This window comes from Leptosomus discolor, chromosome 3 (genome assembly GCF_034619465.1).
Source record: "Leptosomus discolor isolate bLepDis1 chromosome 3, bLepDis1.hap2, whole genome shotgun sequence".
NCBI classification, from domain to species: domain Eukaryota; kingdom Metazoa; phylum Chordata; class Aves; order Leptosomiformes; family Leptosomidae; genus Leptosomus; species Leptosomus discolor.
Window position 1 is genome coordinate 24,664,314 of NC_141393.1, and position 15,036 is coordinate 24,679,349.

At 40.1% G+C, this 15,036-nt stretch overlaps 1 protein-coding gene across 7 annotated transcripts in view; it reads right to left on the minus strand.

Moving 5' to 3' along the window:
* The window catches only part of NRXN3 (neurexin 3), a 969,254-nt gene that overhangs the window by 566,920 nt on the left and 387,298 nt on the right, over positions 1-15,036 (minus strand). For all 7 annotated transcript variants that reach the window (XM_086462626.1, XM_086462625.1, XM_086462624.1 and 4 more), the window contains 2 exons: positions 8,027-8,146; positions 549-930 (listed from right to left, as the gene is read on the minus strand). In XM_086462626.1, coding sequence (XP_086318752.1) covers positions 549-930; positions 8,027-8,146 — 502 coding nt within the window. The remainder of the gene's footprint in view (positions 1-548; positions 931-8,026; positions 8,147-15,036) is intronic.

A 15,036-nucleotide genomic window follows, 5' to 3' on the forward strand; every position in this document is an offset into this window, starting at 1 on the left:
CGCTAACAAAGGACTTCTTTTTTAATAAGCTATCAGTCTTGCAAAAAGAATACAGTGGCTCGAAAGCAAGACAAGTTCTTGCTTCAAGAAGCTTTTCCTCAAATATCACCAGCAGACATACAAATTCATGAGCTCATATGCTTTTTCACTTCAATGGAGATGGCAGAAACAACGAGGCTGTTAGATGAAAATAAATAAATAAATAAAAGGAGGAAGAGAGGCTCAAGAGCCCTCAGCACATTTCCTCCTCCTCTATGCTATTCTGCAAGGTTAACAGGACAAAATGCTAGCCTAACTAGGTCCAAAAGACTTAAAACGTTGTTCCGCACTCTAAAAGTGTCGTCCCCTCAGCCACAAGGGGAAGGAAGTCAGTGACAAAATCAGGAATCTTAAGCTTTGTTGTTTATGTCCAAGTGTTTTCTCATGCATCTCAGTAAACAGAAAATATGAGTACGATGTGAATTTCTTTTCATGCAAGTATTTTGAGGTTACCTATAAGTAAGTTTATCTATAAATAAACTGGTAGAACATAGCAGAAAGTCATTTACCCCTTGACTAGTTCAACTGCAATAAAGTCATTGCCATCACCACTGTTAAAGAGGATGAAACCATCAGCTGAGGTGGTCTTGAACTGAAAGAAGAGGTGCATGGATGTATAAGCCTGCAAGGTGGCCAAGCTCAGGTAGCTGCTCTTGGTCTTGAACGTCACAGGGTCAGCGATAATGTTGCGGAGGCCAAAGCGTGCCTTCAGCTCACAGTAGTCAATGTCACCATTCTTGCATAGGTCAATGTAGAGCATCCCGTTGAACATGAGGCTCTGGAGGTGGCCAATGAAGCTGGAGGGGATGACAGAGATGTACCGTTTCTCCGTCATGATCCCTGTCTCGATGTTGTGGAACTCCAAGCGGGTGTGATCACCAACCATTGTGCCTGAAGGGCAGAAACAAGGAGGAACATGCAGAAAGCCCAGGGATCAGTAATAGGTTACGTGGAGCCCTTCACCCTCCAGTTTCCAGACTAATAGCAGTACTACCTTAAATCCTATCTGATCACTGTTCAGCAGCTTGCATAAGAAAGAATGTATAGACTCTGGGTGTAGAGGCTTGAGTCTAGCATTGCCAAAGCCTAGCAGAAAGGGCCATGAGCAGCAAGGTCTGTATTTTTCCCTGTGCTTCAAACACTTTCTTGTTTGCCAAGACAACTAGGTCTCTTCCTCAAAGCCTACAGGGATCTGTTTGATCCAACAGTCTATCTGCCAAACAAATCGGACACTTCTGAAACAACTCTTACAAAATGTTTTTCCTGAAAACACTCCATAAACATAGATTAACATAAAAAGAGCAGAACGAGAAGGGAGAAGAGTCATAAACCCGCTAATATTTATTCCATTGTTCTCTCCTGGTGCCTGATGTTATTTCTCCTGTTTTAAGAGCCAGCAGGAGGGAAACAGACAAGAACGCAACAAGTAAAAGTGTGTTAAATATAATATACTAAGAAATTATATAAATACAACCATATATTTAAATCATCAACCCACCACTTGGGCTATTTGTCACATTGTGACAGATTTTAAACTCTCAATTAAAATATTCAAGTTATTCAGCACAGCAAATACATCAGACTACTCTTGAAGCATATTTAAATGTTTCAGTAAGTGTGCTAGGTGCCAGTACAGACACAGATCACAGACAGACAGGTGAAATACCACAGTATGCTAAAAGACTAGTTTGAGTACAAAGACAAGTTGGGCAACATCAGAATGAAAACCATTACAAAACAACCTTACTTTAGTCCTCTCTAGTTCTTCATTAAGATAGTTTTAACTATTTGGTCACACAAGTAAGTACCCTTTCTACACAGGCCTTGTGCCATACAATAGGAATAACACCAAATTCACTAATTACTCAACATTTAATTGGTTTTTCCATCATTCAATGTGCAACTATTATTCAAACTCTCCTATAAATATGCCACTATTTGTTCTCTCGGGAAGTTTTCTGCAGTGCTGTACAGAGCTTACAAGGCGAGGTGCCGGCTGCGGGCGGCCCCCATGAGGGGCGGCCGGGGCTGCCCCGCGCCCGACACAGCCGGGTCCAGCCGGCTCCAACCGACCCCCACAGAGCACGGCTCAGCCCCGCAGCCACAGTGGTGGTGCTTCTTTGAAAACATATTTAAAGAAAGGGCAAAATGTAGCCTGCAAGTGAGGAACAAAGGGGAAAAAAAATCCCAAACAACAACCAACTAAAACAAAACCCTACAAAGACCAAGGTCAGAAAAGGAGGAGGGGGAGGAGTTGCTCCAGGCACCAGAGTGGAAATCCTCCAGCAGCCCATGGAGAAGACCATGGCGGAGCAGACACCCACCCTGAAGCCCGTGGAGGACTCCTCATGCCAGAGCAGGAGATCCTGCTCCTGAATGAACTGAGGCCCATGGAGAGCCTGCAGTGGAGCAGATTTTCCCAACAGCCTGTGGAGAGAACCCTTGGTGAGGAGGAAGGAGTAGCAGAGAGGAGCTGTTACAGACTGACCATGGCCACCATTCCCCGTCCCCCTGCACCGCTGGGGGAGCCGGGAATGAAGAAGCTAACCTTGGAACAGGAGGGGCAGGGGAGGGCGTTTCTCTTTGTTTTTCTCACCATCCAACTCTATTTTAAACAGGCAATAAACTAATTTTCCCCAAATCAAGTCTGTTTTGTCCATGACAGTAACTGGTAAGCGATTTCCCTTTCTTTATTTTGAACCATGAGTCTTCTCATCCTATTTTCTCCTCTCTCTTATTGAGGAGAGGGAACAAGAGAGCATCTGGGTGGATGTCTGGCAGCCAGCCACAGTCAATCCACAAGTTCAGCAACACAGTGTGCAAATTATCCTCAAATATTCACTTCATCTTCTACTACTCCTGTAAGATTAAGGAATATTACTTTCAATTTTGTATACACAAAGCTGGGGAATAGAGAGATCAACATATAAATAATTTCGAATATCAAAAAAAAGAAATATCTGTTATTCAATTTAGTGGAACACAACTTCAGAGCACTCACTGGTTTTGAGGCTCCACACTTGTAGAAATAAGATCCACAATCCCAAAGGAGTATCCCCCCTAAAAAGGACAGGTACAATTAGTGACCAACTGTGAAAGATATGACTTCAAGTGACTTATTCAGCTTTCCATAGGAACTTTAAGGTAGATAAGTTGATCACTAGATCACCTCTGGGGGTCCCTTCCAGCCCAATGCATTCTATCATTCTATAAGTTAATTCCTCTGGGCTGTATCATACGTCTTACATAGAGGTCCCTTTCATCTTTTTTTACCTTGCTATGTCTCATTCACTATAGACTTTTCAAAGGGGATCTTAAAAACAAGCACCTCCTTTAACACAAAGGCCCACATCAACCTGTTTGCTGTATCATCTTCTCTTAATGTAAGCAGGGGAGCCAAGCTTCTTTGGGAAAGGACAACAGCAAATATGAAATCAGACAGCATCAAAATGCATACAAACACAAACCTATCTACTTCCAACTTTTCTGTAATTTTTCAGTGTTTCTCCACTTAAGCTTAAGTATGTTGCCAATAAAATTACTGCACAGGTAAAGTCCTTCGTTTCAGAAGGTTTTCCAAAGGGAACAGCCACACTACCTGTTGTTCCCTCTGCTTCCAATAGTGTTTTCAGACATCGACCAAATCCAATCAGGTTTAAAAGAACAGAAGAGTCAAAAATAGCTAAATTCATACTGGTTTTGTGAAAAGCTGGCACCTGGATAAAGACCTGAATAAATGTTTCCAGTGTGCTATAGACAGACAAAATCTTGCAGATTGCATCTGCTGGTCAGTTAGCACATACACACAACTCTTGACTAGTCACTGCAAGAGGTATTTCTGAGTTATTAGGACAATACCTGGGAGTCACACCAATCACAATAGCAAAGTCCAGGACTAACTCCTCTTTTAATTCCCCCTTGGGACTTACACGTTTTCCCATATTCTGTGCCATTGCCTGAAGTCTCCTATCATTTCTCACCTAAACAGCTCCCAGGCATCAAGACAAAAAAAAAAAAAAAAAAAAAAAAAAAAAAAAAGAGAGATAGGCCTTTCAAGACTTTTCCTACTATTTGCAACATAGTCTTTTCTTCTGTTGGGCACAGAACGAAAGCTGAAAACGTTTCTAAGATCTGGATGACATCTCCTGGCTTGTGATGTATAAAGAAATAGATTAAATGAACTGATTGTCTCTTTCTTGCTTAGGTCCTCTTGAAACACTGAAATATTCCTAAGTTTCCTCTCACGATCAAACATGCAAAGTAATTGTAACAAAGTGCAATTTTGTGGTTTATACTTTGTCCAAATGTGATCAAGTTTTCGCAAAGACAGCAAACAAGCACAGCTGTTATTAGAAAAAATGTTTTCAAGTATCTATTCTAAATATGAAGAGAAAAATATTATGCAAAACAATTTATTTTCCCATTTATTCCCAATTTTAGCAGTGGATCTAAATTTAAAGACAATTACACAAAAACTATCGACATGGAAAGCTTCAACCCAAGCTGGACAAATTTACAAGCAGCTGAAGAGTCACACATTTGTGACTATTCAGAAATTCAAGTGTCAGTACCAATTAAAGTGTTTTTAAACCCTGAAACAGTTCTTTACCAGAAATAACAACATTTTAGTTTGAAAAGTTCCAGTTCACAGGAACTGAAACTGTATATGGGAAAGTTCATTTAGACAAACCATCTCACTTCCACTACTGTGATTGTTAGGGGCTGTTCCAGTTTTAGTGTTAGCGAATGAAAATTTCTGATTTTTCCAAACAAGAACAACTGTATTTTCTCAAAAATAAAATAAAGGGTCTGTTTTTTTTTTCCAAAAACAAACAAAAAAAAATCACTTAAAAGTCCTGCTTCTTTACTTCAAAAGATTAAAAAAATAAAATGCAGGTATGTCAAGGACAAGGAGCAAAAAAACTCTTCTCCTTAGCTCTTTTACTCTTAGATAAATGCAAAGTAGTTACTGCTGGAGTAGGAAAGAAAAGCCAGGCATGTGAAATCTGCAGTACATTGGGACGGGGAACCCAAATATAGGAGGCATTAGAAATTGAGTAAGGAAGGTTGGAAAAGGTGAAGCCGGAATTTTAGAAAAGGTGAAAAATGTGAAAACTGGGATAGGCTTAAGAGAAACAGGACAGTGACAGCAGTGGTAGTGTAGAAATTCAGGAGTAGCTCTGTGAGAAGCTGAAAAGGACGTGACAATACAAGACCTGAATCAGGACAGAGATGCATTTTATTAAGAAATCATGGAGTGAAATCCAGTATTTTCCGACCTCATTAGCTTCAGCCTTGCCTACGAGTTCTCCTCTAATTCCTCCACTGTGCTCTGGAAAGAGTATTGTAACTAACACAGCAATCAGCAGCTCTTTAGTTCAAGTGGCAGCAGACAAAAAATTCCAGCCTCTGCTGCAGAATTCGGGTGCTAGCAAGATGTTGTAGGGAGGAATACGACTGCTACATTTGTGTCTCATTTATCACTGACATTCTGAGGTCTGTGCTCAGGAGGGGGGGAATGTGGGAGGAGGGGGTTGTGGTTAAGCAGCAAAATGCTGTCCAGAGGACCCAGATTCAGTCTCTACCTTAGATGTCCTGCAGGAAGCAAAGTCAGTCACTTCGTTACAAATTTTTCACAGGTGGTCATTAATTGTCTAGACCTAGTTCTCCAAGTAGCAGGGTTGAGCTAATTTACAGACACGCTGAATATTTGTGCATGCAAATGACTGAAAAATCATGCCAAATTGGTACCAAATACATCCAGCTTTAATCTGGTGCCTTGTTTCCAAACATCTGAAAATGGGAAAAAGACACCTACTCACTTCATATAACACAGACATGGAAATAAATCCAGTTACAGCTCCTTAGTTCTGTATAAACATATCGATGTGATGAGTAGCACACAACACACACACAAAAGAAAAGGGGGGAGGGGAACAACAGCTCTAAATATAGAACAAAATTTACTTGGCATCCATTGTTCTAAACAAGCAATAAGAAATAAGGTGGCAATCAAAGGGGCTGCTTATTTTTACTAGGGGCCAAATTTAGCCTTCTAATCTATGCCTAAAGACAGCATGATTCCTGTGGAAAAATCTATGCAACCACATCACTGAAGACTATATCATCTGCCCAAGGAAATGGAATGCAGATTACACAGAAAAATCTTAACTCTGGGTTTTCTGACTTTTGACTTCGCCATGATGGCATTCTTTTAACAGATATTTTTAGCTGTAATGCATCTTTAATTATGTAATTCATACACACGTACATATGCACATCCTATTTTAGTATAGGATTGTATCATTATTATTTATAAACTCAGCTTCATGGAAAAGAGACTTCAGAAAAAAACAGATGGCTTTTTGGGGATTGAGTCGGTAATGCAGAGAGTGCCACCTAATGGTGCTTGCTTTTTTAGCATATCCAGAAGAATTGTTAAATGCAGACGCAAAAGGCCAAAATGTTTACCAGCGTGTTTCACTAATTCAGAAAGTCCCCTCTTAAATACAATTTCATTTTCCTGCAAGCTAATGTTGACTAAGTCTCCGCCAATTCCAACAAGGAGTGGGAAAGATTCTTCTTTCACATGCTTCCGATTCTCTCTTGCAAATTATCAGCCCATATAGCACATCATATATTTACTTCAGAAGGAAAACACATATCAAGTCATTCTCCTGCAAACCCACTTCTCTGGGCTGATTTCAAAATCCTGACTCACAGCTTTCCAAATAATCCAATTACCATGTTACTTAAAATTAATTGCATTCACACAGTAGAAAAGAACTTTTTGCAGAGACAGAATACAGTATTCTGGCACTGCCTATGGCAGCTGTTCCTTATAGGTGCCTTCTGAGCAGAAGCTACTCAGAAGATAGGATGTCAGAATTTGGCAAAACAGCATGGGTCATAACTATATGAACATACCCATAGTAGCGTTGCATCCAGGGTTACAGTTCTTTGTGATTCTATTATCAGCCTTCAGACTGCTGGTGTTTTCCTCAAAACCCCAGTTCCTACAGTTACATACAGCTATGAGAATTTTAGACCTTCATAAAAAGAAATGAAGTTTCTGGCTCTTGCAGCTATGGGGAAGCGGACCAGAAAAGTATCACCTCTAAAATTTTGTAATGAAAAGAGATCAATCTAATTTCAATGCAAATCTCATAACTTGGGAGACACCAGCTTTCCTGAGTGATTGCTCTTTTCTTCACACACACACACCCCCCCCCCCTTCAACTACATTTCTCTACAGAAAGAAGCAGAAGCTCAAAAAGCTGCCAGGAAACACAGGAAAGGGAAAAAAAAAAAAAAAAAACGAAACAAAACAAAATAGGAGTGACACACTTTATGTTATGACACAATATACTCTGGTGAGCTACGGTCCTCCCTAACCTCTAAAACAAGTTAGAAAAACTGCTGTATTTGTTGGAGGTTTTTTTCTTTTTTTTTTTTTTTCCTGGATGGCTCTGAGCCATAAGCACAGGAACTTGGGAGAAAAAAAGAATAAAAACAACAACAAACAGCAGAGACAGAAATCCATCTTCTCTACCACATCTATCAAATGTGGGTTTACCATCAAGGAAAAGTTTGTGCAGAGGAAAGGTTTAGAGAGCCTTGGTTTTAATTCCACAGCACTGGAAACCGCCACATTTGCAGCTCAGGCATGAGGTATACTCACAGGGTACCCCAGACAGAGCCTGGCACAACAGAGTGTGCTGCTTAGCACCTCTGTATTCTCATCTGTCCCCTAATCCCACATTTCATATTGTTGTAGTTGTCACAGAAGTTTCTGGTGCTGGCTAAGAACAGTTAGTCTCTGGGAACTGAACATTAATCTCCAACATCATAACACTAAATATGCAAGAAGTAACAGGAAGGGGGGGGGGGGGGGGGAAATACACAAAAGAACTGGAAGAATGGGTGTAACAGACTGGGAACAGAGATACAAAGATAATGACAAAAATTACTCATACATCGCACTTACCTTCAGCAACATCATCATCCACCATCAGCTTGAGGCTCTTTCCTCGCCGAACTACCCGGACAGTGTGCCACTCGTTGTCATTGAGTTTCTGCCCAGCATAGAGAGTTTCAGGTCCCTTGCCTGGGGATGGTGATAGGCAAGACAGTTAAAGCCAGACCCTCAATGAGTTTAGTTATTTGCTCAATGGGAAAAGTCACCAAAATCAACCTGGTGCGATACAGACTAGTAGATTGCATAGGTGTATTATGACCTGTATCAACCCTCACACCTACATCTTCCTGGCTCGGAGAAAAGTCAGGGTCACAAAGTCTTCCACTCAGTGAATTACCTTCCTCCGCAGAGCCCAGAGGCCACATGCATTTAAACAGGGGTAGAAATCTTTCTTGTGCTATATTTCCTTCCAAACATCACATCGTACAGGGCACGGCAGTATTAGAAAAACAAGCTGGTGACAGAAATGTCTCTAGAGCAGAGCCATCACAGCAGATTTTTGCTCTCCTAAGACTCTGGATTTACAACAGCCCCAAGGTGCTTAGTATTCTTTTCAAAGTTAATCACACTGGTCCCTCAACACTTAAGTATCAAACACCAGGCTGGTTTCAGTCTTTCAATGTCACCTACCCCCACCTCCCCGAAAAACCCACAAAACAAAACACACACACAAAAAAAAACCAAACCACAAAACCTTAAACCCCACCCCTCAAAAATAAAAAAAAAAAATAAAGCCACAAAAAGACAAGCAACCTGGCTGATTGCTCTAAGTTTCTTTGGCAAAGCAGCCTGGCTATACGGCCCTTACTTAACCCTCCAGAATTTCAAGTCAAAAGGCAAAGAAGAGCTTTCTGCTCCAAAAGGTAAAGCCACAGTTTCCCTTACAAACAATGCTCCTGGGAAAATAGCATTAGTGCTACCCATATTTGTCCAGTTTTGCTGCTCACCCACCACAGTTGACAGGTAATTACTTAAAACATTAATTGTTCAGATTACAGTCCTGGAACACCTCACTCACGTTAAATGATAAGTGAAATTGAATAATGGTGTATGCTAAATTAAAAGCATCTATGATCATTTTGGTACAATACTAGAGTGGCTTTTGACAGCTATATCAGAGAAATGCAGAGTCAGGACAGCCGAACTTGTTGCATATCAGGTCTGGGGCCACTGCTCAAACTGGCAAAAGGGGAACCCAAGAAAAGAAAAGCAAGACACACTGAATACATTAAGACAGACAGGACAGGAACAACGAGGCACTGATACAGCTCAGCTTACTGCACTGGCAAAACTAATGTCAGATACACAAATTATTTGTCTGTGTTTGTTCAACACAAGCAAATCGATCTTTTTATTCGGATAGCCCATGATCAGCATTTATTTTGACCTTTCAATGAACTGGTTACTCAACACAGAATAAAATGTTGTACATGTCTTCAAGCAAAACTCTGCACAAGGGAATGCACCCACTCTGATCTATGTCATGGTGCAGACTAACAAATAAGAGTGGCATATTTCATAGTGAGACAGAATTGAAGGAAGGAAAATACACACACTGCGTAATTAGCAACACTACTGTAACTGCTTCTTACTATGGGGGAACATGTGCAAAGAAGGTGGTGTCTCATTCAGCTAGGATGTAACACATGTTGTTATATCATGTTATAACCTGTATAGGGAAATCCTATGGAAGCAAACCAAGGCAAAATGAATATTCTGTTATTATCTTTAAAGGATCATCCAGTCCACGTTAATAAAAAAACGAGTTTAGTTGAATAAAATAAAGCCCATTGCTAGCCAGTTTTACAATAGAGAAAGAGGGAAAAAAAAATGTTTTTCTTCAGTGACCCAAAAAATAAAAGTGTCATTCTTGGATTAAACAGAGAGGGAGTCATATATTGCAGTTACAGAGAACATCTCCTTAACAGGAGAAACCCGTAACCTTTGCAGTTCCTCACCCATGTGCCAAAGTCACACTGTATCATGAATGTAAATCTAGCTGTACAATGCACATGGATCGTGGCCAGAAAGCTTAAGTTCTTTGGAATCAGACAAGCAAAACTCTATTTAATAGACAGTTATGCTAGATGTACATCACCGAGTGAGTACATTTTATCCCAGAACACATATCACAAAATTATGTCTCTGGGTGGCCAGCAAAATTACTGCCTACATCAAAACATACTGTATCAGTTATTATAGTTCCACACAGCCACTTCCCATGCAGGAAGATAAAGGAATTCATCTGGACCTGTGTGTTTCTATAATGCCACCTGAAAGCATGGGTGGCAGGGAGAGGAAGGGGGCAGTAAACACTTTTTAAAAAAAAAAAACAAAAAAAAACCAACAAACCCAACAAACCTTTCCACAGGCCTAGAGCTACGGAGTGCTCAGCCAAGAGAAGATGTGCTGACTTTGTTCAGCTGACAATACAATGCTTTCTACGCAGCAGCTCTGTGTTCAACATGGTTGAGTAACTCAAAGTTACAGACCTGGTTCCCACTTTTCAACCCTAGCCTGACAAAACAGGGATTGGTCAAAACGAGCTGGTTTGGCTTGTCATTGCTATCTTGAGTCCCACTGTAACACCTTCAAAACAAAACTGTGACACCAACAGAAGTTATCTGATGATTCTCAGAAAAATGTAGCTTAACCAGTTCACAAATAAATGAGTAGCAAGTTTCAGCTCTCCAACTTCTTCCAAATGAATAAGAATGTCTAGAAATTACATTTAAAGTAACTGGTTAATAGTTTGGGCTAATATATTTGAAAATTAAGCACAGCAGATGCAAATTACTGCATGTTATCTGAGTTCATGTCTTGATCAGCCAATTTAATATTTTATCAGTAGAAAAAAAAAAGTATTAGGAGCTTTTAATACTTCTGTTTACTCACAAACCTCCATTTTGTATGCAACAATGGGCACTGCCTCATTTTGGTATGGTTAGCCAAATAACACTACATACAAAACTTCATTACATAAGCATGCTCAAGAGCATCCAGATAAGTTTCTCAAATCAGACGTATTTGAGTTTTTTTAAAAAAGAAGTGTTAAACATTATTTTACTCTATTTAAACGATTTCTTTTCAAATGCTTTCAAGACATTTATGCAGGAGGAGGGTTGACCTGAAAAGCAGCAAAATTGTGCCCCCATTCTGCATTTGCACAACGGCAGTTGAATTCCTGCTTCTTGTGTGAGCTCCCACAGAATTCCAAGTGGTTCCAGGAACTGTATATAAAGGGACTCCCACACCTGGATGCTAAACTTCATGTCATTGAGCACAATTACTGCATGTGCTGTTACTATACAGACATTTATGTGTAATCAATATTTAAACTTGAAGATTCCTAATTTAACAGTTGCAGACGCTGGGGGGGAATAGAAAGCAAACAGCCACATATAGCAGAAGGCTAATTCTCTCCAAGTACCATCTCCTACACAGCAAGGCACTTCTGTAGTCCTACAGCTAAACACACAGAACCAAGTGTTTAGACCAAAGTTGGTGGGGGTTTTGTTGTTTTGTAGGGGCTTTTTTCCCTCCTTTCAAGTTATCTGCACCTATGTCATACTTCAACTAGGATAATCCAGATGCAGGAAGACGCAAAGCAGAAGGTTAGCTGGACGGGGTAGGGGAAAGTCAAAGATTTGTATCTTGCCTTTGTGTGACATCTTTTTGTGATAAAAGACAAGGAAAGACGCAGCAATGTTACAAGCTGGATGTCTGGAAACACCCTGTTTATAATACTTTTGAATATTTATAGTATATCTATTTATAGCAGTTTTGAGGCAGTTGGGCACCAGGTAATTTTCACAATTTATTTTATTTTTATGAGTGAGAAAAGTAAAAGACAATACAACAGGAAAAAGAATAAGAAAGTTTCTACTGTAGCACTAATTTAACAGTTAAGCTGCCACAGCATGACTCCTGTTGTGTCTCTGGCCTTCTTGGTTATTCCATCCCCCTTCCTGGGGAAGTCCTCTAAGGAACTGTGTATCATACAGAACTGACTACCACTCATTTGCAAACCCAAATGAGGCAGACTAGTACGTATTCCTTTGGTGCTCTGCAGTGGCAAACACTACTTAATCAGATGCAAAAGTATCTCTGGCATCCCCATATTCGGGACATTAGTCGAGCTGCAGCTCAGGCTTCTTGAGCAAATATTACTTGATTCAGCTGCAGCAACTCCTCCTCATGCACTCATGAATCCTTTGACACCTACTCAAAACTTGTGTGCATATTGATCATAAAAAACAGCTCGTGTATGCTTTCAAACTGAAGGTACTCCATCCAGGATGTTCCAATCATTCTCTCTACAGCAGAGGTGCACTGCGGCTAATTAATCACTTGGCCCAAACAGACTATATACAAGTGCCAAGAACAGACATGCCAAAAAAGAATCAAAAAGTAGTTCATGCCTTCTGAAAATGCCAAGTTGCTTTCCATGTGGCCCCCAAGAACTCACTCATTTAGAACCAACAACTGGTCAGAGGGATGCAGTTAAAACAATAGCTCTGAAAACACCATCTGTTATCCACCCTCAGAGGTTAACACCACACAGAACTTTCCTCCTATGAAAGGGAAAGGAGAAAAGAGGGTTAATCCCCTCACCACTCCCTTACAGGTGGATCAAAAAGCATGCTTTTGCCCTTGGTGCAGGCCGCCATTATCTGATCTGTCTCTAGGATTAAACCAATCTTCACGAAGCCAGGGTATCTTCATTATTGCACATCTTATCCAACATTACAGGAGAGGTCAAACATTGAAGTCTCCAGAATGGCAGATGACCAGAAAGGAGATTGACAGATTGACAAGAATAGAAAAGGCTCTTCCTCATGACAACTACAACGATAAATAATTCTACAGTGACACACTTATGCTTTTTAGTGAAGACCCTCAGTAACAATAAAAAGGTTTCATCTGCTTTTTTCTTTTTAATTAAAATACTCAGCTGCCATTTCAGCCTGGTTCAGTGGCAAGATGAATTTTTGTGTCTGTTTTATACAGGGCAAAATCCCTCAGGAATGCCAACAGCATCCCAAGTTAGGGAGGGGTTGGGAAGGTTCTTTGCCTTTTGGGGGCAGCAGGGGCATTGGCTATTTTTACTTACTGTTTTACAAAATTACCAGACACGTTGTGATTCACTGTGGAAAAACATGCGTGCACAGATTTGTGAAACATGAGAATGAATCACGAGACAAGCTGGAGAGATTCTCTCAGAGCTTACAAGAAACTGATCCACCCTATTTAGCCATTATTCAGTGATTCCCTAAACAATGTTCAGATGTGACTAGTACTACTGCACGCTGGAATTCTTCATTGTAGCCCCAATACCGTAGCACAGAGGAGGGAGGTTATGAAGCTAATTCCCCACCTGTTTCTCATCCCCAATGACAATAATGCTTTGGAAGAGAATTATCTTGTATTTACAGACTACATATTTAGTAATATCCATTAAATAATTATACATAGTTATGCAATATAGCAGTTATTTATATAGCTGTTACCATATTAAACACAGAACTCTGTTTTCCATATGTTGTCTTTTCATAAGATAGGCAGAAAATATTCTAGGTCCAAAGATATTCAGCCACAATTTCTACACGCAGATTTGAACAAGGCAGGGGAGGAGGAAGAAATGGGTTTAAGGACAAAGATATTGCCAATTATTCACACACTTTATGGCTTCCTGATATGGAGCAAGTTCCTACAAAGGATAGGGTGAATATCAGAACATGAGCATGGCTCAAAAGCAGAGCTAGCAAACACTCTGAAAACCTTCAGTATCTTTTGGTCTTGGTTGAATATAGCTCAGTAGCACAAATTGTGTTGGGCATTTCAGGCAGCACCAGTATGGACAAAGTGGTTTAGGACAGTCTTTTTCTTGACCAGGATCCACAGTCCAACTCCAGGAGCATTGTTAATTGCTAGGAAACAACTGGCAACCCCAGGATCTCAGGACATGGCAGACATTGACACAGATATCTCAGTCAAATCAATAAATATTCACATACGTACACATTTGTTTTGCTCATATACAGGTTTTAGAATCCCCCTTTTCAAGAAAATGTTGGCTGCCAACTAGGAATAAGCAGTTGCACTTCCCTACAGATAGTCAATACCTTCATTGGGGACCTTACCTGCACCAGCCTCTCCATTTCCTCAAGGAACAGGCTAACCTCCATGTACTGCCCCACATTAAATAAAATGTAACATACACTTATGAAACAAATGCTTTTAGCAGAGCTTACAGAGAAGTTATGTTTACACATTTACAGAGTGGCTTCATTGGGAAATCAATAAAGTTGAGCATGATTTATACCAGCCTACCCAGAAGCAAAGTTTAATTATTTACATTCATACAGCAGCAAAAAGTGTATACACAAAATGCTTCAAATACCCACAGAATCAATTAGCCTCAGAAGTGCAAATAAGAATCCCCTGCAACAGCCAAACTAATCAAGTGCATAGAATTAACTCAGAAAATACATGAAAAGTAGCAAGACCACCCTACTAGTTCTCTCAGAAACATATCCCAGTCTCCCCATAAACTTGACAAAAATTAAAAGTTACCATAGCGGGTTTAACTATTTGGGTACATTCCATTTTAAAAATAAAATTTCAAGAAAGCCCTTACTTAGCAAAAGAATTGTTCCTAGCTTTTGCTATAAATACACATAGCGCCATATTGAATGACTTGCTTTCATTTACAGGCACCCTGGCCAATGGCCGTAATCAGACTCAACATGGATTCAGGCAGCATTCAACATGATTGCAGCTTGTTCATAGGGCTCTGAGCAAAACATAGTGCAGAAATCATGCTGTGTGTCTTATTTGATGTGAATATAATTTGTGATTAAGAACAAAAAAGGAAACTATTTGATTGCATATATGGTACAGGTCACACCTGGTACAAGTTGTGCTTGTGTCTAGTTTTTTCTACTGAGGGAAGCGCGTTGCTCTCCTTGTTTGCCTCAATTTCACTGCTGCTGAATTTTAACACTTCTAGAAACTAT